At 35.4% G+C, this 26,660-nt stretch overlaps 1 protein-coding gene across 3 annotated transcripts in view; it reads right to left on the bottom strand.

Annotated features, from left to right (window-relative positions):
• The window catches only part of edil3a (EGF-like repeats and discoidin I-like domains 3a), a 127,096-nt gene that overhangs the window by 28,853 nt on the left and 71,583 nt on the right, over positions 1 to 26,660 (bottom strand). For all 3 annotated transcript variants that reach the window (XM_043240527.1, XM_043240528.1, XM_043240526.1), the window contains 2 exons: positions 26,087 to 26,200; positions 13,621 to 13,802 (listed from right to left, as the gene is read on the bottom strand). In XM_043240527.1, coding sequence (XP_043096462.1) covers positions 13,621 to 13,802; positions 26,087 to 26,200 — 296 coding nt within the window. The remainder of the gene's footprint in view (positions 1 to 13,620; positions 13,803 to 26,086; positions 26,201 to 26,660) is intronic.

Genomic DNA, 26,660 nt, shown 5'->3' with positions numbered 1-26,660 from the left:
TGACATTAATATATTGACCCGTGTCGTCCATGTGAATTTGTAATTACGCAGACCTGAAAATAAAGTAGGCCGGGAGCACTTTACACACACAGAGCACGTACACCAGGCGAGGAGTTCATTTGGAGCATTCACACGCAAGCCTAAATTCTTGCAAACAACCCTAAAACCAATAAAGCATTGGCCAGACGCTATGACAGAAATCATATGCGAGTAGGATAAGACTGTTTTTGCATCTCTGCTCTCACACTACCTCTTCATTAGTGCCAAAATGGCAGCAGACATCACTTATACTGCAAAAAAAGAGTAATTTATATAAGGTAAACAATGACTAGCTGACAAGTCAAGCGCTCTTGCGGACCAGTAGTTGTGGAAGCCCTATAGCCAGAATTTCCATTTAGACAACCTGCCAAAAACTGTTTCTACTAGACCCTTTCACTGCTTGATTTCATAGTCACTTCTTCTAAAGTACACCACTAGCTGTTAAAGCCAAGCCCTGTTTCATTATACATTCCTAAGAAAACAGACAAAACTTTATAGAGATCTGGCTGATTAAGCTTTCATACATCCGCAGAGCATCCTTTGAATTGTTGAACGTATTGCATTTGAAAAACTACAGCTGTACCATCACATGCATATCCACATAGCTCTGCAGTTTATCTCTAAAGTTGGGCTCTACTGCAAAAATACAAAGCTGACCTTTGTAAAAAAAAGGACATGTCCCTCACTGAAAAGAAAATTGCCATGTACACATTTTTTGTTATTCATTATATAGTACAAATGATCCTTTCACTAATCCACTGATTCTACTTCAGATGCATTTTCAGTATTTTAGCAAGTAGTCTGAGCTCTGCACATTGAATAGTTACAGGCCTCTGGTTTTAAAGTAGGCCACACAGCCTTCTGGGAGTTTCTTAGTTTTGTAGGTGGCCTGTAAAATATCAAAGATTTTAGTTTTTATTCCACAAATGATGTGATCTTTGATCCCAAATTGATTGCGTTTATAAACTTTTTTTTCCTGTGTCCACAGAAAAAAAATCACTCAGACATTGCTAGTAATTTTTACAAAACATAAAAAAATAAATAAATACAAGGACACAGCAAGAAACACATTGAATTATACATTAAATTCTTAGGTAGAAAAACATGTTTTTTTTTTTTGTTTTTTTTTTTATGTAAACTTCAATAATTAGCAAAGCTACCAGTCTAATTACTTTTAAATGATACAATTTTATAATTATTTCTAGGGTTCCTGAGACTGATGCATCATGGAGACAGACAACAATGTTATTTTAGAGCAATTTGGCTCTGTCCAAAACATTTCCTTTTATATCTTGTTTACATCCCATTGTCATTCAGTTAAAGTTAAGCACTTTATTTATCATAGCTTTCTTTACTGTTAAAGAAGAAAGACGAGGCAAACAAGATATGCATTGTTGAGGAAGTAAAAGTGCAATTTGAACAGTACACACAGTAGGAACCGACTGTGGGATTCAACTCTCAAACCTGTCCTTCACATCACAGGGAATCAGCTGGACTGGCAAAGACTCCTACTGTGTCTTTCCATTGCCACTCCGTCATGTCACTCAACTAGCATCAAGTATTCAGTCCAGTGTGCAAACAAATCAATAATCCACATTCAAGTGTGTGGTACACTGTGACTGTTGTGTAAATACTTTTGCCGCATTGATGCAGCTTCTATGCAGAGTAAAATGGCTCCAGACAGACAATTTTAACCATAACGTAATTGGCTCACAACTTCACCCCATCTTCACTTTGTGCTACCGTTGTCATTTTGCTCTTCTACAGCAGAGCACATCCTCAGTGTTAGTGTTAATCTGAAGTACAACTGAACCTGCTGTGGGAGGAAGGACGTGCCCAGAGGGACTGACACCATGCCAAGCCAAACTGTTGTGTAGGTCACGACTCAGTGCAGCACAGCTCTGGTACAACAGACACTATCACTCAAATTTAAGTGCTTAGTGGGAGAACAAGGAAAAAAAATCTAAAATAAGATTATGTAAAACTACGATTCTTAGCTGCTTTTGCCTCAGGACCAAGAATTTTCAATGGACATCAGATGGTAACCCTACAACACTACAAAAATGCTTTATTGAACATAATTAACAACAACATGCACTCAAAACACTAACATTTATTAATATTGCCCTAAGCACAAGAAACGGCATAATTAATAAAAATATTTAAGTGATTAATATGACATTTAATTTATATTTCTCTAAGCACAACAAGATCTTTAATTAAAAAACAGCAACATTATTTATGTTTATTTACTTTCTATTAGTCATTAACAGAGCAAAAAACAACAGCAGTATAGTGTAACAAAAAATGTAATGTTAAAAACACTTTACATTAAAGTGTGCTTGTTACAGGTCCGATGCAATTACTATTACAATAACAATTAATTATGCACAATTACGTGCAAGTAACCTTAAGCTGAACCCTAATCCTAACCAAACAGTAATTACATGTAGTTAATAAATATTGCTAAAGTATATATTAAAGTATATTATTATACTATTATTAAAGTATAATTCCACAAGGTCACCTTAATATAAAGTATAAATAAAATAGTATTACATTAAGCAACTATTATATATCTCACATATTATGATAAGCATAACTAACAGCATAAAAGTTAGATGCAAATTTTGAATTTCCAATTTAATTTTCAACAGCAGTCACCTACCAGCCTAACATTTGGTACAAATGCCATGTTAAACACCACTAAAAGCTGCATGACACAACGACGGGTGAAATCACTGTATACTCTTGGATGCATGGTCTTCCGAAAAAAAAAAAGCTTTCTTCCTTCCTTTTAGAGTCACTTTATTTTGCCATCCTAACCGTGCACGATTATATGGTTTGTTACATTTTACATTTCGCAGCCAGCATTGTTTTCTGTCCCTGCTGTCTATGACCCTATCAGAGCAAACCTGACAGCCATTTTTGGGGTCACGACCCACCAGTTGAGAACCACTGATGTAGCAAATATATGCAGTCGAATGCAAAAGAGTAAATTAAAATAAAGAAAATTCAAATCAGCTTCCTCCTACACACTCCACACTTCAAGCATGCAACAGAGAAAGAGAGAGAGAGAGAGAGAAAAAGAGCACTAATGTCCTTCTTGCATGGCTTCATGACAGTGGAGAGAGCGAGAGTGATATGGAAATAAGTGCATGCTGTGTTCCTGTTGTCTGAACGCGTACACATGTATTAATGCATACACTTGCGCACATATGGCACGACCACATCCATCACACTCTACATATGTACACATAAACTGCTGTCGTCGAGCAAAGAGGTGATCTGCGCGTAATGAGCCTTTCAAAATAACTCCCAGACTATTTCTCAGCATAACTCCTCTGTCTAACTAATGGAGAAATGTTCGGAGACCCAAGACTAAGTTAAGGCGTTTAGTCAGCCTTCAAACAGCAAGTGAGAGCAGTCAGTCAAGTCTTTGTTTTCCCCAGAGGTAAAAAGCTGTCTGAGAGGCTCCGGAGGGACGGGGCGTGGAGGAAAGCTGAGTGCTCAGAGTGTGGAAAGGAAGAGGAAGACAGCTCAGGCTCGTAGACAGACAGCCATGAAATGGGGGAAAAGTAATAGTCATAATACAGGGTTTAAAATGATTTGTTATCGCTGAGTGGGGAGTGAGTGTGTGTGCGCGTGCGTGCGTGTTGCTTCACAGTCAGCTACACTTGATGACAGCTAATTCACCATCCTACTGTGTGTGAGCAATGGGCTGGGATTTTGAGGGGCCACACAAATCACCAGCCGAATTCCTTCTCCTAGCCTTTAAGTCTCTGAACTGAAGATGTATCAAAAACTCGCTAAACCACTGACAGCGGCTACAGCACATGCTGGGAGAACACGTCAAGTTCTTGAAAGAACAATCACTTTGTGAATTTCTATAGCGCTGCTGAGAAATCCTGTCATTTGAAATGCTTGCAGGGCTCGCACGGTAATTAGAAATAACGGTAATTTGCATATTACTGAGAGATCTTGCGTTTCTCAAGAAATTAAATATTCAAATTTTAAATATTTAAAATAGTCTTTGATTCATCTATATATATTAAAGTACGTGTAAAACATGAATAGCAGTAATTAATAGCAATAATAATAATAATAATAAATATAGCTGCAAACAGCAATTATTCAAAAAAGTAGGTTTTCAACATTAATTAAAATTAGGAATGTGGTCAAATAAGCACTAATAAGTACTAATAAACAGACACTATGTTAATAACAGGCATGGAATTACTGTTTACTGTGTTACTACAACAACAACAACAACAACAACAACAGTATACTTATTATTATTTACTTATTTTTGTTCATATTAAATGCAGCTTAGCAATTACTCAAAATATGTTCTGATGTAAAATTTATTTGCTATGGATAACATTAGAATTTGCATCACTAAATATTTTATAAATAAAATCTATCGCCACATGATTATTTAATACATGTAATTTTAGACCAAGAAAGAGAAGAAAAAGAAAGTTATATAAAATTAGTCCTACAGTGATATAATATTCTGCTCACATATCCCACCCATAATGTTAATTATACACCAATTAATCTCAATCTATCCTTTCATACACTTGCACAAGACAAAAACAGGGTGACCAATTAAAGCCGCGTGACTAAAAGGCCATGACTGGGTGATACTTCATGCTCATAATGGCCACAGATGCTGGAGTCACTTCATCTAATGGAGATGCACACTGGCGCCATGTGTGGAGGGGCCACTGGAAACATCTGGCATGCCAATATTTGTCAGTTTTGAGGAAATTGATTTGGTTGCGGATGGTGGACATAAAATGGCTGTAATTCCCAAAGGCCGTTTATCAGCCTGACACCCAATCACGCAAGAGTCATTTACCAATCATGATCTCAATTCTCCAGCCACTGACAGGGTTCTTAAGTTTTTGTGGTGAGTGGTGAGAGAGTAGGAGTCCTATTCTCCTATCAATAGACACACAACAATGCTGACTACAAAGAATTCAGTAAATATATATATATATATATATATATATATATATATATATATATATATATATATATATATATATATATATATATATATATATATATCTATATCTTGCCTTTATGAACCAGCAACATGTATGTTAGACCCTATTCCATCTAAACTATTAAACGATCTGCTTCCAGAAGTCATAGATCCTATTTTGAACATTATTAATTCATCATTGTCATTAGGATATGTTCCCAAAACCTTTAAACTGGCTGTAGTTAAACCTCTCATTAAGAAACCACATCTTGATCCCAAAGACTTAGTAAATTACAGACCAATTCTAATCTCCTTTTCTGTCAAAGATACTGAAAGGTAGTATCCACAACTGTATTCCTTTTAGAAAAAAATGGTGTCTGTGAGGATTTCCAATCAGGTTTTAGACCGCACTATAGTACTGAGACTGCTCTCATTAGAGTTACTAATGACCTATCATCTGATCGTGGTTTTATCTCTGTGCTAGATCTTAGCGCAGCATTCGATATATCGATCACAACATTCTCTTGGATAGACTAGAAAACTATGTTGGCATTAGAGGAAGCGCCTTAGCATGGTTTAGACCGCTATCAGTTTGTGGCATTAAATGAGGAGGTATCATATCGATCAAAAGTGAAATATGGAGTTCCTCAAGGCTCAGTGCTAGGACCGTTACTTTTCAACCTTTACATGTTACCTCTGGGAGATATTATCAGAGTCATGGTGTTAGCTTTCACTGCTATGCTGATGATACTCAGCTCTATATTTCAGCGCATGGTGATACACACCAAATTGAGAATCTAACAGAATGCATATCGATAAAAAAGCTGGATGATGAGTAACTTCTTAATGTTAAATTCTGAAAACAGAGGTGCTAATAATTGGACCTAAAAACCCCACATATAATAATCTAGAACACAGCCTATCACTTGATGGCTGCTCTGTTAATTCTTCATTGTCAGTTAGGAACCTAGGTGTGCTGTTTGATCTTTCCTTTGAAAATCATGTTTCTAGCATCTGTAAAACTGCGTTTTTCCATCTTAAAAATATATCTAAATTACGACCTTGAATGCAGAAATATTAATTCATGCGTTTATGACCTCAAGGTTAGATTATTGCAATGCTTTATTGGGTGGTTGTTCTGCACGCTTAATAAACAAACTTCAGCTAGTCCAAAACGCAGCAGCAGAGTCCTTACTAGAACTAGGAAGTATGATCACATTAGCCCGGTTCTGTCAACACTGCACTGGCTCCCTATCAAACATCGAATAGATTTTAAAATCCTATTAATTACCTATAAAGCCCTGAATGGTTTAGCTCCTCAATACTTGAGCGAGCTCTTATCACATTATAGTCCTGCACGTCCGCTGCGCTCTCAAAACTCTGGCCATTTGATAATACCTAGAATATCAAAATCAACTGCGTGGCGGCAGATATTTTCCTATCTAGCACCTAAACTCTGGAACAATCTCCTAACTCTGTAAGCAGACACACTCTGCCAGTTTAAATCTAGATTAAAGACACATCTTTTTAACTTAGCCTACACATAACACACCAACACACCTTTTATTATTCAAATCCGTAAAGGATTTTTAGGCTGCATTACTTAGATTTGCTGGAACCGGAACACTATTCCTAAAATACGATGTACTTGTGACATCGTAAAAAGAATGGCATCTACGCTAATATTAGTCCTGTTTCTTTCTCAATCTGTTTTCACAGTTTGTATCCAGACTAGATGGTGGATCAGCACCCAGAGATTATGTTCATCAGAGACCAGAAAACCTAGATGCGCCGTCGACAGATCACCAGATCCTGATGCACACACACACACGCACACACTAAGTCATTTACACTACCTGACACAGCTGCGCAAATTGAACTGGAGGTTAAGTGCTGGGTCCGGTCAGAGGAGAACTGACCCCAACTGAGTCTGGTTTCTCCCAAGGTTTTTTTTTTCTCCATTCTATATGCATGGGGTTTTGTTTCTTTGCCGCTGTCGCCTCTGGCTTGCTTGGTTGGGGACACTTAACTTCTAGTGACTATCGTTGAATTGACTACAGAGACCGTCTCTGCATTTAATAAGAAATTGGTCACTCGTCACTATATATCCCTGTCATTATACTGTACAGTGCTTTGATGCAACCTGTGTTGTTAAAAGCGCTATATAAATAAAAATGATTGATTGATTGACAAGTCAGTTTAAAAAAAAGTTTATATTAAGTTAGTAAGTTAGTTTTTCCCCAGTAAATGGTCTCTAAATGACACGTCTTGAGTCTTTTTTGGGGTAATTTTTTTCCTGAAATCTGGCCAAAAATGAAAAAAAAAAGTATGTTATGTATATAATATGTACACTATATGAATTCTGCAGACACAATATATCTACACTGTAAATACAAATTTGAGCAAAAATATTTCTGAAAGATCATGTGACACTGTAGATTAGAGATGACTGCTGAAAAATCAGCTTTGCCATTATACAGGAATGAAAAATGCATTATAAAATGTATTAAAAATTGATTTTTAACTGCAATAATACTTCACATTATTACTGCTATTGCTGTATGTTTGATCAAATAAATGCATCCCTGATGAGCATAAAAGACTTTTACAAACTACTGAAAGGTATTTTATGTTTGGGTTATGTGGTTTACATATATACTGTATATTATATATATATATACTGTATATATATATATATATATATATATATATATATATATATATATATATAGTGAGTGATATTCTGCTGCTGTGTGAACAATTATTTCTGTCTTCCATCTAGACAGTGGCATGGCTTACAACCCTGCTCATTAACTCGTAATGAACTATGACTCATCTCACGCAGGCTTGCAGGAGTGAACTCCACCACTTCAAAAGTGGTTAACCAGCCTATTAAGCCTATACTATGACACAATCTGCTGAGTCACGCACAGCCATAATTATCCCACCTCAAACATTCAGGCTTTCTGCTGCGGTGAGCGCATTTTTAAAGATATCACAATGTGCTACCTTTTTTTACCAACAGCATCATCCCTCAGGACTTAAGTCACTGGTGTCTGCAGGGAAGATCTGCAGACAAAAGGACACACTTTATTTTATTTATTTGTTTGTTTGTTTATTTTTGGTAAAAGAAACATGTTGCAAAGCCTAAACTACATTTAATGCTTGTATTTAAACCTTTTAGTGTTGGATGAAAAACAGATTTTAGGCAATACTAAAACTCCCCCATCAAAGGTTTTTAGACCAGTGTGCCTTTAAAAGTTAACTGCAGGATGCAGAGTCTGGTTATAATGCCAAGAGAGGAAGATGGACAGAAAGAGATTCCTCAAATTTGAGGCATCATCAAAATTAGTTGAGGATCAAAACGTCTGTACTGTTTGACAGAGAGGCCAGATAGCTATATGCCATGCACAGGCAAGCATGTAAACTGACCGAAGAGTAGCTCTGGTCCAACCAGACTGACAGCTGGTTCACTCTGTCAAATTCACAGAGAAAATAATCCTAACATTACTGCATATTATCATATTTCAGGTGGACATGTACTGTTCATGTACTGTACTGTTGTGTTTGGGTTGGTAAGATGTTTTTATCCTTCAAATTATGTAAAAGACAGTAAAACAGTAATGTGAATTATTACTACTATTTTTTTTTATTTTGTAGCAAATCAATTAATGGAAATGCATATAAATAATTAAAATTAATTATGATTAATTGCAATTATTTTTATTAGATGTAACAGAATTGCATTGCCATCAACTAATCTGTTCAGTGAACATTCAATATAAGTCCAAATAAATAAAAGTAAATAAAGTACCTTCTTACAGTATCAATGCACTATAGTAAGGGTCAAAATCATAAAGGGACATTAATTTGCAAGGCAGAACCAGAAACTTCTGCACTTGTGTAATTTGTGCACAAAAGTTTTATCTAAACGTTAACTCCCATAACTGAACACACAAGCATAAATATACTCATATATGGGGAAGGTGCAAAGGCTTGAATGCAAACCATCAGAAAATGAAGCTATGAAATGTCAGTTAACCACCTGTAAACCATCAGCACAATTTATAACGGGTTCTTTAACTAAACCTTGCATTGCCTCATAGGTGAGGGTCCAGATGCAATCTCGTATGAAAGTCTTGATGGTTTCAATAGTTTTGGAGTTGAAATCTCGCTCTTTCGGTTTGAAGAGTGATGAACCAAGATGTACTGACTCTGATTGGGAGTTTCTTCCCAGGTGGAAGGTGAAAAAGGCTAAGAGAGGGATCTGCTGAGATCTGAGAATCTTTGATTGAATGGAAAGTCAAGGCCACAAGGCATGGCATAAAAAAAACGTAAGGTTTGCAGAGGTCCTCAAATTCTCATCTTCCCAGTGTCCAAGGGAACGGCAGCTAGGGCTCTCTCCAGGCCCTCCATGGACTGGGGCGCCGGTTTGAAAAGACAAGAAGTAGTGAGATATGGAAGAGACCAGAAAAACAGAAGACTAAGGCAGGTCATTGGGTGTTAAGGAGCGAATGATCTTTTGAACTTTTGGAGGGACGTTTTTTTTGACTCTTTGTCTCTAAGCATGGTAATTTGTATATGCACTGGATTGGAGGTTATTATGCAAATTAGTAAAAATTGTTAGAACACTAATATGTTGCCTAGGTATCAACATCAAAGATCAATTTTGATTAAGGTGAGATAATATTAACTGATCTATCATAGACAAGTGAAAAAATATAAGACCAAAGACAAATTAAAAGAACAGCCACAATATACACAATGAACTGAAGAAAATAAAGGTTTCCTTGTTTCCTTCCTTCTCAATTAGAGAAATGTCTATTGTTGAGGACATTATTAAGAGACCCTAAAATAAAGTATTAACTTATTTCTTTTAAAATTCTTTAATGAACAGAAAGTCCAAAAGACCAAAATGTTTTAAAATATTAATCTTGCAGAAGTAGAAGTATTGCGTAAGATTAAAACATTTAAAAGTATTCATTGGTACTTTTGCTAATGATTTTAATGCATACTTACAAATTATCTTGCAAAAAGAAAAAAAAAAGAAAATGAAAATATGAAGTCAAATGTTTGAATGGTAGTGTAACTTGAAATATATTTGTTAATTAAAACAAACAAAGTGTTGTATTTTGCATTTAATTCATCCTATTTGTGCTTAGCTACAATAATCTAGAAAGTATGATGTCCTTGCTGAATAAACACAGATCCCTAGTTACAAATTCAATGTGCAAGATACTTATCATCCCACACACAAACCACAATTACTCTTGAACCTCATACTTGACTAATGTAGTTATCACCACACCACATGACAACAAATAATACAGTAAACAGTGAACAGTAAAACATAATGTGTGCAGATTCATGCATGCCGCAGTACCTCAGCACCACATATCACTATTACATCTACATATTTTTTTATTGCTTTTATTGTAACTATATATAGTCAAATAAATTGTGTAGGTGGGCCAAAATGATCTCATAGACACTATAAGGAGAGAGGGTGTATCTTTCATCAAGGTCCAAGGTCCACAAATGAGTATGAGTGTTATTGACAATGTGGTTAATATACTGAAAACTGACAGCAATTACACATTTCTGCTTTGAGGTACTTGAATTAGTTGCGTAGTTGCAATATTTTAAAAGATTAACTCAGGATAAACTATAAATGGACTCTGACGGGTTACACTAAAGCATGCCTGGCAAGGATAAGTGCTGATATTTTCGAACGAAAGCCTTGGATGTTACGGTTAAGAACTTAAATGAATGGTGAGATTCAGGATATTGAGGAGACGTAACAAATTCTGATCCCCCTCAAGAAATGAAATAAATAAAAGAATAAAGCATGCTGCTGAGCATTCCACTTCCTTCACGTCCAAAAGTGCCACTTTTCAGTTATGAAATCTCACGCTTTTGTCCACTATGGGCTTAAAGAAATTTCCCAAGTGTGTCACAAAGCAATTTCACACAACTGAGAAAGTCAAGATGCAAGTGCTACTGACAAATGTGCTACTTCTGCCCTCACAGAAATCCACGTCTACCTCTACATCATTCTCAGTAGATTTTTAAAAACAAGAAAAGTGCTGTCAAATGATTAATTGCAATTAATAGCAATCCAATGTAAAAGATTTTTTTGTTTACATATTATACATGTGTGTACTGTGTATATTTATTATGTATACATAAATACACAACATATTAATCATCAAATGTATTTAAAATAAATTAGTACTTTTATTTAGCACGGACGCATTACACTGATCAAAATGCATTAATAATGCTATTACTGTTTTTAAATAATAACCTATTATTTTTTAATTCAGCTGTCATAATAAGTCAAATATGTACGAATTACCATGAGATATGTAAAAAGTCCACACACTGCATTTAAATAAACATGTATTTTGATTGGTAATGACAGTCATACGATGTCATTTCATGATGACAGGCGCAAAGCTATAACTTCAAAACGTAAAAATAGGTCGTAATAAGGTGCTTTTTTTAATAATGTAAATTTGTCCTTATTGAGCGTAAGACAACTGAGTACTATACTTTTTTTCAGTTGTTTATGGGCATCACTTTGCTTTAAAACGATAAAAGTATAATTTAACAACATGTGCATAAGGTTATAGACCAGCGATTTTAGAAGTTTTTACAATTTATATCATGAAAGTCTATTTGACGTACAGTGTGCTTGCTCTCACTCATCAGCTCAAGTTTTCAATTGAACTTTGGAATGGAATTTTATTCCAAAACATCATCCCTATTTCATTTGCCGCTGTCAGTTTTGGAATTTTATATCAGTACATATGCATGGATCAACAGCTTAATCTTAAAGATAAATCCTTGGTTTACAGATAACATTTTGCTTTGACTACGAGGCTTTTGGGTTCTAATCGACTCCTATCCAACATAATTATGTATATTAATAAAACAAGTGGTTGTGACATGTCCCCATCACCCCCATCTTAAATCCCGCTAGTATTTGCATGTTATTCACAACCACAACACCTGATGTCTTGAAGACAGCAGGACACCAAAGTAGAAATGACAGGAAGGAATGACAGTGAAGAAAAAGAATGCTAATGAGAGAAAGACAAACAGACACAATGCATATCTCCTTTAATTTAAATAACTAGAGCTGAAGAGAGGTCATGTGGCAACTACCACAGCATATCGCCTAAAGCCAATCTGGTATTTCTATCACACCTCTCTGTATTCTAACCTAGCAGCTCCACAGCACCAAAAGCTTCATCCCAAGAGGCATCATTAAAGTCAAACAAACTCCCTAAATACTTTAGATTTCTCCCTTTTTACTACTTTACCCTTCCTGTCTCTCTTTCTAGCTCCATCTCCACCTATAATCCTGGCTCTTTACCCACGAGAAGCTACTGGTGCACAAACAATGGTTAACTTGTTACACTCACATGTCTGCAGTCTTACCTGCCCTGTCATTTCTTTCTTCAGCCGAAATTTCTTCTCAGCTCCTCACAGAGGTCAGAGATTTACACTACGCTACTGCACAAACTACCTGCGGAATATCAATTCAAAGAAGGATCCAATTCAGTCGTCCTTTCTTTTGCAAGCAGGCATTTAAAGAATAAATCTGAGGCTGACATGAGGCTACTCATCGTAAAACTAGAGGTAAATGGACTGAGACTTCCATCCACTGTGATCGTCTGCATTATCAATCAAATGTACTCTACTGAAGAAACTGCATATGAATACTAAACCATCCACCGAAGAAACTCAAAAAAATTGATTGATACACAAAGATGTAAGCCTGCCATCGCCATCAATCAATGGTAATGGACTTACATGAAGGGGTTCTGTGAATGGACAATGCTTTTGAAACATTTCTGAATACCGAATACCGCAGCTAAGGAGAGAATTTGTTAGAAAAGAACAGTTTTGATTTCTAGAACGGGTAATGGAGAGATCCTGCTAAATTCAGAACTTGAAGAAAACTATAACAACAGCAATTAAAACAGCATAAACTGTCACCAGCATGGTATTTTTTTAGTTGCTGGGGTCTTTGGTATTTCAACAAGGCTTCTTGACTGGATTAACCACTTCTTTTTTAGCAGCCAGTACCACCATATATATATATATATATTTTTATAAAAAATTATTTCATATATATTCATTTGCGCTTTGATACCATTCTGATTTGTGATACGTGATCTGATCTGAGAGCTTTGAATCATTTTTTGACACAGTGGTTTAAAGCTATGTTTATACACACGCATACACACACACACACACACACACATTATATATATATATATATATATATATATATATATATATATATATATATAATATGTAAACAAAAACTTTCATTTAGGATGAGATTCATCACAATGAATCATTTGAAAGCAACAATTAATTAATCATATATTCTCATATTTCTGCAGTGCTTTGGTAATACAGTAGGTAGTGTAAGCAAACAACAAAAATATTGTCAGCTATCATCATTTTCAGATAAACAGGCTGACAGGAAGACAATATTTCTGTCAACTATAAGTTCATTCACTGTTGATGGATCTTCATCCAGACTTAATCTGCTCGTGTCAATCTGTTACCTGAATCCAGGGCCATCTGTCATTCTCGGCAGCAGTCCAGGCATTCACAAGACCCTTCTTATTTAGCCGGGCAAAGTAAGGGTACCATTTCTGGAGGCCGAAGAGAGCTCGGTGAGTGGAGGAGGCTGTTATCTGCTGGTTGGAGATGATTCCACCCTCCATGCCCAGTGGACCAGAACATTCTGCACAATACACAACAATTGGAAAGGTTAGACAATGTACAGGGTGCAGACAAATGCAAGCATTGCTCAACTTTACAGATGACAATGTTTTGAGTGCCAACGCTCTCAGTATAAACTTGTTATTTGCATGTCATTTTTTATATATATATATATATATATATATATATATATATATATATATATATATATATATATATATATATATATATATACATATATTATGTGAAGGTATCATTAACTACATTTGCCAAAACAGCAATAAATTACATTTGAAAACATATTAAACAAATATAACAATAATAATTCCAAACTTTGACCAGCAGTATATATGCTGACAGAGACAAATATAAAATGATTATATTTAATGACGATTAAAATGCTAAATGACTAAAAATGCTAAAGATATTTGCATAGAATTTATAATCCATAAACTTTATGTATGAACGTGTGTCTAAAACACAAAAAGGACATGTGATGCTTTCTTGGCCCATTCCAGAGTCTTTGTTTATCTTTCCTTGTACTGCATGATTCTCTGAGATCTCTCCAATGGACAAAAATCTTCTTTTACAAAAATTATTGCCTTTCATTTAGCATCTGAGCTGACTTTCAGCATTTTGCATGTTTGTTTTTACTAAGGGCAGTGTAGCCTTGGTGTTCTCATTTTCACAATACTAAAGCTGAAAGGTGTGATTTGTTTCTTTTCAAGAGAGTTTTAGGGGCTTGTCTCTTATTTTTAAAGGCTGCATGCCTGCTTGTGCTTAAATACCCAGCTGTGTGAACATATAATTGGAGAAGCATAAATTCCATGGAATTAGATATTCTGCATGTGGCTTCTTGCCTCAAAGGCATTTTACAGAACAGTATTTCTGTCATGACAACTCTCGGAGAGATTAGCATGGTAATGTACATGACAATGTTAATGTATTTGGTCTTGCTGGAATAGATATGCTATCCGAGACTTGCTACTGCAAATACATCCACAACAAGCTGCTGCTGAGCATGTAGGAATTACTGCTGCTGCAAATAAAACAATAATCCATCCCCAACCCCCTATCATACATGAATCACCTTGTAGCACATCTATACAGGTGGAGCTGGGGAAGGTGGAGGGTTTTCTGAAGCGTGCTGAAAAACTGCTACAGCAAACATTAGTTTTATATTTGAATGTTGATCAGAGAGCTGATTGGCTACAGATTCAGCAGAGAACCAATCAGCTCTGCCCTGTGATAACGATGTCATTAGTTCACAATCGGACTGCAACACCTTCTAGAGTTTCATGCCAGAAGTATACAATTATTTGAAAATGTCTCTGTTCCTAATTTTGTTCATCCTTTCTGTCTTTCTTTCTTTCTTTCTTTCTTTCCAAACTAAAAAAAGGTCTACATTATATGGTAAACCTATTTGTGCACTATAAACCAGCATCTCTCTCTTTTGTCCCACTGGAATTACTAAGACACTCAGAGCCTCTTTAGCCATTACATCCTTAAAACAAGCATCTCTCTTTATGCTGCTTACAACTGAACCTTGTCCATTCCCATTTAAAAAGGTTCCAGCAATTAGTCAGCCATCTAACAAATCAATACTGGAATGCTGAATCATCATCCTTAACATTAACTTCCTACAAGCCTTCTGGGAAAGAGAGAATGTTTGTGAGTTTGTTCACTTAACATCGAAATGTACAAACACATTGCACCATTAACTCCTGTGTTAAGGGTTATGAGACTGATTATTCAGTTTTTTATTTTTTTATTTTTTTATATTCTTTACAAATATTAGTGTATATTAAGAAAACATATTTAATGATCAATAAATGTCTATAGCGACCAGGAGGGTATGTCTTCAGTTCACATAATTTTGTTGTGGCCACGACTTATCATCTCATGGGAATGTGAAAATATGTCATGGCCACAATATATTATTTTGTGGGAACATGATATTATTTTTTCAAGGTAGCAAAGGCCTTATGTCAGGAACACAAGATGTGAAGTCATGGCCTTAAGATGCTAGAGGGAATTACATGCATTTCTTGTGGCCACAAGTTTAATGCATATGCAGCCAACTATATGTATTAAACATTTTTATTAACACTTAATTTATTATTATTATATTATTATTACATTTTATATTTATTGTTATATAGGCTTATTTCAATGTTCAATTAGTGTAGCACTTTACCTAAATAAAGTTTAATTAGTTTAATTTAATTAGTCTATGCTATTTTTTTTTCGCTACCATAAATGTTGCAAATACTGTGAATGCCTGACAATTATGCCAATAAAGTTTTTCATTTATAATTGTAGGCTATTCATGCCTGAGAAATGAAACAAAAAACACCAAAATGAAACAAATGTAAAAATATAACCACTAACAACAACAATGAAACTACTACTAATAATATACACATATTATGCGCGAAGAAACTTAATAAGATAAAAAAATAAGAAACTTAATTTGCATTTTAAAAAGTATGTAAATGTATGTAATGCATGCTGTGAGAGAAAATAAAATCTTTCAAAGATCTACTGTGTGGCTGCTAGTTCACCACTTATGGAAGACAGTAGCTTACATTCTGTACCATATGGCTCGGTGACTTTTATACATTATAAAGTTTTTCTTTAAGCAGTCATAGTTAGATGGATGAATTTTTGAATGAGAACAAAAGGTCAAGGGGTATAAATCATGAAATTACCATCAGAACCTTTAGACTGAACTTTTGACCATAAGTGTCAGTTGCATATTTATAACATCTGCTGTAATGTATATCAATATGGAGAACTAAATTCAAATTAATTTTAAACTTTTTATTAAATCTATACTCCAGTTAAAATTACAATTTGCATTAAAATTAAATGTCATGGCAACCATATTTAAACGCTCCATATATACAATCCTACAGTAGCAAGCAAAAGCATGTTAACCCATTGGAATTTGTTGGTTTTGGTCATAAAATGTCGTCTGATGCTCAGCATGTCACATGTACAGACAAAAATAATGTTTTTAAGCTAACAATGCAAAAACAATTATGATAGGTTTCATAAGATAGTTATGAATTCTTGGTTGCTAGCAGTTAACCTTCCCACTTTGGTTTTCAGATCATTCTGAAAACATTCAATAATGCTGATGAAGAAAATGCAACGCATAAGTTAGGGGTTGTAAACTTATGTATACTGTGTTATATGTGTGAAGAGTAGATAAGCTTTTATAACCAATTGATGGAGAAAACCAAGGGTCCACATACTTTTTATATATATATATACTATTCATAGAGTTCTGAATCATCAGCACATCTCTGTGATTCCCATTCTGTCATTTTCCTAGTTTCTACCATACAAACACATGAGATGTTCGTGTCCCCCATCTGATCAAAACTGTTGTAAAAAACAAACGGTAAGCTGATGAAATGAGCATGATGACACCTGGTGTCCGCCGCCTACTGCCTGTTCTGAATGCACAGCATCACCACACAACACCAACACACATCCCTCATTTTCCACTCCATTTCTGTGCAATTTAACAATGTTGCTGGGGTTACAACCCCATAAATACATCTATTAATATTTTTTTTTCTTCAGAATCTAACTTCTCCCACATATTTTTTTCTAGCGTTGGACTGATTGTTTGGAAATGCACATAGGACACTGTGTTGATATACATCTTCAATTCAATTTGGGCTTTGACATTTCCGGTGCCTTTTCTTTACCCCGAGTGCTCAATACTAATATTTACCCAGGCTTGGCACTCCATAGCTCCCGATTGATTCATCTCAATTGCCTGGTGCTCTTTGAAGGAGTCAGAAGTTTCTGTTTTGCCTCTTCCCTTTTTATCCCTCAATCACAAAGACAGTTTTGTGAGGAATCAAAGAACAGGAACATCACAAGAGTAAACTTATGACACCTACAGTCACAACAGATTTCTGTTTGCTGAGAATCTTTGGATTCAGAGTTCAATTATGTCAAAAAAAAAAAAAATAATAATAATAAAAAGAAAATCAAAACTTATCCTTTTCTCTCTTCTCTCACTGTCTTTTTATATAACCGATTTTCTTATTTTCACAATTTTAACATCAAAGAGATATGCTTCACAAATGCCAAACAGATCTTTTATCGTTGCGGATCTCTTGTTTCTCTGTGGAGTATTAATTTAAGCCCAGTGCAGTCTGAAAGCACAATGTTAAAAGACTGAACTAATATATAAGTGATTTCTCACAGAAACAGCACATATATTTTATCTTATTTTATCCGCTTAGTTGTTAAAAATCCGGTTACTTAGCTGCAGCTTATTGGTTCAAACCTCAGAAAGGGGTTGGGAATTATGCCAATCTTCAATCAACACTGTGCCTCTGTGCTATAAGCTCATAACCTCTTGCTCCTGAAGGCTTGGGATGACACAGTCTCTGCAATAGAAAGTCCTATAGATTGCTTTTATTTACTCAGAAACCTGCCTATTTATCTATCTATCTATTCATCCTTCTATTTATTCATCCATCCAGCTTTCTGTCAATCCATCCATCATAGTCCAGTCCTCTATCTGTCCGACTATCCACTGGTTCATCCATCCATCTGTCTCCATCACTCCCTCCCTCCATCCATCCATCCATCCATCCTTGTTCATTCCTCCATCTATCTGTCTATCCAGTGATTCATCAATCTACCTGTCTCACCTCCCTCCCTCTATCCATCCATCCATTGTTCTGTCCATTCCACCATCTGTCCGTCTATCCATTGATTCATCAATCCATCTCTCTCTCCAGCCTCACTCCTTCCCTCTTTCTGTCCACCCATCCATTTATCCTTCCATCGTTCTGTCCATTCCTCCTGTCCATTCATCTGTCTGTCTATCCACTGATTCATCCATCCATCTCCATCACTCCCTACCTCCATCCATCTGTCCATCAACCATCAGTCTATATTTCCATCTATTCATCCTTTCTATCTATATATTCATCATTTAAGTTGTCTGTCTATCTATCCATCTGACCATTCCTCGATATGACTGTCCATCCATCCATCCATCCATCCATCCAGGCAGCCAGCCATTCATCAAGCCAGCCAGTGATGAACTTTACAAATTCAAGAACAGATTTGGAATTTAAAAAACGTTTTAAATTCAATTCTAAAGGGCTATTTTGAGAAGAAAATGTTGTCTGAAAAACGACATAAAATGCGATCTGTGAATCATACAGTATGATCTATTTTTATGAGATGTGTTTTTTTAAAGCTTCACAGTTACAGTCATCATTCTTTCATCCCTTGTCCATCTCCTATGTGTTCCATGGATGAAAAATTATGCTTTAGTGACAACAAACACACAAAACCACTGGATTAGTCCTAATAATACTGTTACACAACATTCAGCGTGGCTCACACATTGTGAAGCATAAGGACTACTGGCAGAAGAGATATTCTGTCTATCATTGTATGAGCATCAGTGGATCCCTCTCTTTCTGCTTTTCTCTCTGGCAGCGATGTGACTTGCGATGACACAAGGCATGGCGTGTGATCTACCATCTTGAATCAGCTGCCTACTAGCCGCCCACCGCAGCAGCATGCAGCTCTTCTTTACTGACCCTCCAGCATACATCTACAACCCAACAGACAGTGGCCGTCATTAATGCTACAGTGTGACAGCCAAATCCATTTCTCAGCAGGCCTACTTATATAATCCATATATTGAGTTAAAGTCCACCTCAATCTTTGGCGCTGGTGCTAATGAGGAAGAACTGGGAATTTAGCTCCTACTTGTCAAGATTAAAAGCTATACAGCCACAAGCACAACACCAGAAATCAGTTTTGATTATTCATGGTTTTGTTTAATGCATGCAAAACATGAGGTACATTTTAAGGTATAATTCTAAAAAGCTAAAGCAGAACCTTAACCTCTGGAACTGAAGCTTGTGAAACCAAAAATAAAGCTGAATGACATTACAGAAGTACATGAAAGTGCTCTTAAAAATGCACATTTATTATGTGATTTCCATTTGTAGCAGGTAAAGATTGCACTTCTGCCCATAATGTCCTGCTGTGCTTTCTGTTAAATGAATAATGTTTCAATTTATTTCAGTTCAGCCAATTCCATTTTGGGACATCTATATTTGTTTTATTCAAACTAGCAAGTCCCTTGAACACTGGATTTTCCCTCTATTACTTTTATTGAAAAAAACTTTGACAGAAAAAAAAATCTTCTGAGTTTTTTATATCTCTCTGCATGGGGTGAACTAGGAACATGTTCATTTTACGAATTTTCATTTTAATCAGGATTGGTTTCTTGCTGGACATTTGACTTTTTTTCTCAACATACACACACACACACACACACACACGCACACAAGCACATGTTCCTATGCACATGTTGAGTATCCAAAGACCTAACACCCTCTGTTAATCAGCCTATAGAATTGCAAAATAAATGCATTGAAGACCATAAACTCATTCATCCTCTCTTTCATGTTCGAATTCTACTCTACAAATTTGTCATAGGTTGTCCTGGGCTCACTACAGTTCTCTATGTTATAGCCTACATTATAAGCCTGTGGAAATAGGCACACATCCATAAAAATTTTGTCTCGGGCCCCATGAAATTTAGCAATGGCCCTGTCTCCATGCATTCACTGGCATACTCTATACAGACTAATGGTTGGACGGAGAATAAATGTTTATGAAGCTGAAGGAGCTCCTTCTGGAATAAATAAGATGCCAAATATTGATTTCAAAACTCTGATGAAAATGATGAATGCTCTCTCAAGAGATGGATTATCTGACTGTGCCGCTGTCCACATAAAACTTTTATTCATTCCACTGACAACTGTTTTCCAACTTCCTATGGCACACACACACACACACACACATGTTGATACTGGTGGTTTACGGAGACTCTTTATAGCAGTAATAGTTTTTATAGTGTACAAACAGTAATTTCTATCGGCTATACCCACCATACACCTTGTTTTTTGACACATTTGTACTGATGACTTAACTTTTAAAAAAGCACTATTCAATAATAAAAAACAAAAACAAATAATAAATAAATAGATAAAATAATATTGTATCTTAATTAATATTATTTTAAGTTGCATTCTGGATAAATCAGAAATTATAAGTGTTTGAAATACTTTTTTGAAGTGTAATGTTTTTCTAGTTTGGTAACTTTGCTGGAAACAAAAATGAAAGACTGAACCTCTTGAAAATGTAATTAACTGTCCCTGTTTGAGTCCAGTAATTTGTTTAGAGAAAGAACAAAACCAAGTTGTTCTGCTTTGCTTTTAACAAGTCTAGTTCCTCAACACATTTTAGTCATTTAAAACATTTTAAAACACCAAGTACAACAAAGAAACTGTAACCATCAATTTAAAGAGTGCCTTTTAAAGAGTGCTCCCCGTCAACATGGGGTCAACTGCAAATATCATACAGATGATAAAAAAGCATACAAATAAATGTCATTTTTTTTCTAAACTAAAAAGTAACGCTGCTGCAGACAGTTTTAAACTCACTTCTACACTTGGTGTACACATACGCTGCTAAATACAGAGCTGTATAAGGACTAGCCTTTTGATTTGACTCTGACAGCTCATCAAGATGACGCCATACAGTGTGAGATCCTTCTAAGAGTATGGCATGATATTGATATGCTGTGAGCTGCATGTTTTGTCATTTTAAACAGTGAGAAATCCTGTCATTAGACAACTAAACATTTCATTGATATTCTGCTCATTCACAGCTTTATGCACAAGAGACTTTGTAGTGCAAGAACATGAAGTCTGAATATGTAAGCAAAGATGATATACAAGTTCATCCAGAATTCAGAACTCAACACACTTGCAGAATTTATTATGTGATTTATATATGAGCTGTATGGGCTCTCCGGATCTAAAACGGCCTCCAAAGGTATTTGTACAGTCAAGGATAAATTTGGGTAATAAAAAAGAAAACGAGTGAATGAATGAATGAATGAATGAATGAAGGAATGAAGGAATGAAGAAAGAAAGAAGAAAAGCCAAGACTGTAAAACTGTGACAATGTAACAATTTCACAATACAATTGTGCTATGAACTCCATGATATTGATTGCAATATTTAAAAAGAAAAAAAAAACTAAAAAAATATATAAAAATTTTAAATTGGGGTAAAAAATAATATTTTGTACATTTTATAGTTAAATATTTTATCTAATGCACTTTCAAACAACTCAAAATTAAGAGCTCCCACTCATGTTCTCAACTAAGAAATTTTAAATCAGAAAAAAAAAGTTTTGTACCTCAACTTTGTACCTCTTTTTTTGTTTTATATATATATAGGGAAATTAAGTTGCTTTCCCAAACACACGCTATACTCACAGATGATGCAAAAACAACTTTACTCCATTCATTCACTGTGAACTGAGCTGTCTGAGGCACAGAAAACACAGGATTATGAGCTGATCGCGAGAACAATGTGTGCTCTCAGTTTTAGCTGGTTTGACAGATATTGTGGAAAAGCATATTTGCCCAAAACAAATATAGAATATTTAAAAACTATACTTTCTGCCAGGAACACCTATTGTTTCATATCGTCATGTGACCACAATAATATCGCTATTATTTTAGCAGCATTCCTAATCCAAACAGAGAGAGAGAGAAAGTGGGAGACGAAGAGAGGAACCCTAAACTTTCCACATGCAAATGATTTGCAGTGCACCAGCTTGCCACACATAATAAAGCAAAGGAGGTGGCAGTGATTCAACATGACAAAAAGGTGAAATGAATAGAGCGAAACTGTCAGTCAAATGACTGGAGGAATTTAGCAGCAATCGATTTTAGCAGTGTGGGAAGACGTGAGTGAAGGCTTTCTGACAGGGCTTTGGTCAAACTCATTCTAGGAAGGTTGTGACACATCTTCCTGGGCTTGGAATGTAAGAGCATTTTTTATTTCTGCCAGTTTTTTTTCTTTTGTGTGTGTGTGTGTGTGCCCTATTATTAGAGCTGTCAATCACTGAACAACTTTAATTGGATTTATGACGTGATATGCTGATTAATCAAATTAATCACAATTAATCCCACAAGTAATCTTCTAAAAAATAAAAGCCCCAAATCAAGATAAATGATGGACAATTATTATGCATATATATATATATATATATATATATATATATATATTTTTTTTTTATATAATTTTTTTTTTTTTTTTTTTTTTTTTTTTATTAATTGTGAATTAATTGTGCTATTTTAAAAATATATAATTATGCAAACAAAATTACTGCATTAAAGTGAGAGTCTAAGTTATTAGAATCTGTCTGTTATTAGAATATATATATATATTACTGATTATTATTTTTGAAGCTAGTATAAAAAAAAATTGCTGGTGTTTAAAGTAATAACCCTGAAAACCGGGAATGATAGAGATGTTTGTCTCTATTTAATAAATGTCTTGGGATATCTCAAATAACCCTGAGAAAACTAATATCCCCATTGATTCATGGCGATAAGGCATATCTAGTGTGAACAAATGACATTTTCTGTCTGATGCTGTCTCTCTCTCTGTGTGTGTGTGTGTCATTCAGTCACACTCCATCCGCCTGCATCTTTCTCTTCGTCTCACTGGCCATTTATTCAACAAAACAGCAGCAGCAATATAAATGATTTAGATAAAACAGCAACAATGGTGATGAAAGGTGATGAAATACTACTTCATCAAAGCGTTTGATCATACCAAAATCAAAGTGTTTCAGTCCTTTCATAAAGCTCATGTTAAAATATCAGGCTGATACATCTGAGCTGACTACTGAAGTGAGAAGGAAGGTTAAATGACATATGATTCCAGTTTGCACAATATGAGGCATGTGACAAATTGAATGTCGCCACCTTGTCACAATTGCCATTAAAGGAATAGTTCACCCAAAAATGAAGATTTGTGAAAAAAATTACTCTCAGGCCACCCCAGATGTGAATGAGTTTGTTTTTTCATTAGAACAAATTAAACGAAATTCAGCATTACATGACTTGCTCATCAATAGATCCTCTACAGTGAATGGGTGCCGTCACAATATAAATAAAAATAATTATCAACAAATAATCCAGACAACTCCAGTCCATCAATTAATGTCTGGTGGAATCAAAAGCCATGTGTTCAAGCATTAAGATAAATGGTGAAATATAAAGTCCTCTAACATTGCATTTTCCAGTAAAAATATGCGTGTGTAAAGCATGTTTATAAATGATACAGTCTTAAACAGCTCTAAACAAATATGCTGATGGATTTCTCATAGAGAAAGTTCCCTATGCTCTCCATTATGACTAAAACTGGATCTAATGAAGAAAAAAAACACAGCTACACCTAGGAGTAAGCTGATAAACACACAGTTTTTAATGTTGGACTAGAGTCATGTGGATTATTGCGAGAGTTTTTCTGCCTGTTTGAACTCTCATTCTGTCAATGTAGCCCTTTTTTAGCATGTTTCAAGACTGCATTTCTTTCATTTGGTATTGCCCATTTAAGAGGGCGGTGTAGTGCGTGTGTGGAAAGAGTGTGCGGCAAAAGCAGATTAAGTGAATGTAACGAGAGACGACATGTGAGAATCTTATTTATTCAATAAAAAAAGTATTTCTGTTGCGAAAAATGTTCTTGAATCAATGCTTTATTGTAGTTATAAGCTGAGCGAGAGTTTCTGAAGTTGAAGAAATACTTCTCATACCTTTCTGTGGTTCTTTGCTTTTCAATGCATTCTTGTGGGTTGATTTTAACTGTATATATTTCTGTTGTCATTGTAGTATTATCTGAAGAAATACGAGTTAGAATGTGAATGTATTGAAGGAAATGCAGTTAAATTAGTGTGTAACTTAGCTGATAACAGAGCAGGTAAGTGCAGCTCTACAGCTAATCATGTTGAGCACGAGGTGTCCCATATGAATCCTATTTTTTTTTATGTGTAAGTGCATATGATTAATGATTAATATGTAATTAATTTTGTGTTTATTTTACATATGTATTTTGAATTAAGTGTTTGTCACAATGTGTGGAAAAAGGGAGTTTAAAGAAGATTTATTTTCCAGACTAGGGATTAGATGCAAAAAAATGCATTAGATGCATTAGATTTCTCCTATAAGGAATGGGTTAAATGTTCTGATGATGTTAATAGTTTGAGATGCACACTTGTTTTTTTTAAGGAAACAAAAGCATTCAGAATAATCGCTTAAAAAACATATCCCTGGCTAATGTAACATTTGTGTGTGGAATTGCATTATTTGTTTTTTCCTTTCCTCCATAAATTCTGATATTCTGATTCTATCTTTTGGGTTGATCTACAACAAAAAAAAAAGAATTAGATCATGCAACCCTGACACTAAACAGTAAAGCTGAGGTTACAATGACACCCATTGACTGCAGAGGATCCACTGGTGAGCAAGCCATGCTAAATCTGTCCAAATCTACATCTTGGATGGCCTAAGGGTAAATTTTCATTTTTGGGTGAACAATTCCTTTAACTGCAAATCAATCCTCTGCAAAGAGATCAAATGCTTTGATCTCTTCCCTTTGTGAATGCATGAGGGTATCTTTACAGGTTCAAGAAAAAAGTAAGGGCTGTTTTCACACCAGGAAAGTCCGCTTGTTCACTTTCTTAGGTCCGGACCAGAATGCAATGTTGAATTTTTGTTTTGTGCAGTTTGCTTTAACACTGCCCTTTTCACAAGTGAACCAGAAACTGTAAACAAAACCTCACATGTGCTTGAGGTCATCCATTCATTGGTTCATCCATTCAACCGTACCAGAGTTGGTTTGGAAGCAGGCTGATGCCACCTCTTCAGCTGGGTCTGAGTGCGATTGCTTTATTCACGAAAAGGTCTGCATCAAAAGGCTACGCGAACTTGAGTTCATTTCAAACGAACTGAACAAGACAGGTGTGAATACACCTAAGCAATATTTTCGGAGCATGATCCATGGAGGTCATGTTCTTAAATTAAAGCCTAATCTTTTTACCATTGTCAAGTCCCATGAAACGCCTAGTAACAGCGTTCCAAAAGAACACTGCATTTTCTATTTTTAATAGTTTTTTTATATCTTATTTGAAATAAATCTCTCTCTGAGGCCAGATGACACACCCACCGTTCCCGTCTCCGTTCACCCTGACACAATGTGACTTGTGTGGGGGTTTAACTGTCTGTTCTCAGCTGTTCCTGCATGCTTCTCCATGGACCCGGTGAAACAGATGCTCTGAACTGTCACAAAATTCACTTAATACAAAGCCCACTGGATGGACTGAGCGAGAAGAAATGGGACAGGGAAGAAAGCATCCATAAAAACAAGAACATGTACTTACTGTACTGGCAGTTTCTTCCCATATATTCCCCTGGGCATTCACAGGAATAGTTCGCAACCAGATCTGTGCAGATCCCCTCGTTTCTGCAGGGGCTTCTTTCACATTCATTAACATCTGCAGAAAAAAGGGGAAAAGGAACCGTTTATATCAGGCTTAAAGGCAATTACTGGAGCTCCTCTCATTCAAATGCACTGGTAGAGGCCCTTTATTAGGTTTGTATTGTTTATTTTATATTTGTTTCTCTTCTCACATCTTAGAGGAACATTCCAGCCATGTAATCAAATTATAGTGATTGGAAATGGTGGCTACTGATGTTAAAGCAATAACAAGCCCTCACGAGCGAGTCCTTGATGAATTAAACATTTATAAACACAAAACTGTTGTTACATTTGAAACAGACAGAACAGTAATGAAAGACAAAAAAATTAAAGCCAAGAAATTGTAGGAATGCACAATCACTTCTAATGATAGCAAGGCATTTAACTGTTGTGGTTACTGGATAAGAGGTATTAAAACAGAAAATAATTTAATTAACAAATTAGTTTAATTAAAAAGTTAGTTTTTAAACAAAGCC

The sequence above is a fragment of the Puntigrus tetrazona genome, chromosome 5 (assembly GCF_018831695.1).
Source record: "Puntigrus tetrazona isolate hp1 chromosome 5, ASM1883169v1, whole genome shotgun sequence".
In the NCBI taxonomy this organism is placed as follows: Eukaryota; Metazoa; Chordata; class Actinopteri; order Cypriniformes; family Cyprinidae; genus Puntigrus; species Puntigrus tetrazona.
The sequence above is the reverse complement of the archived record's forward strand: the minus strand, read 5'-3'. Positions and strand labels throughout refer to the sequence as shown.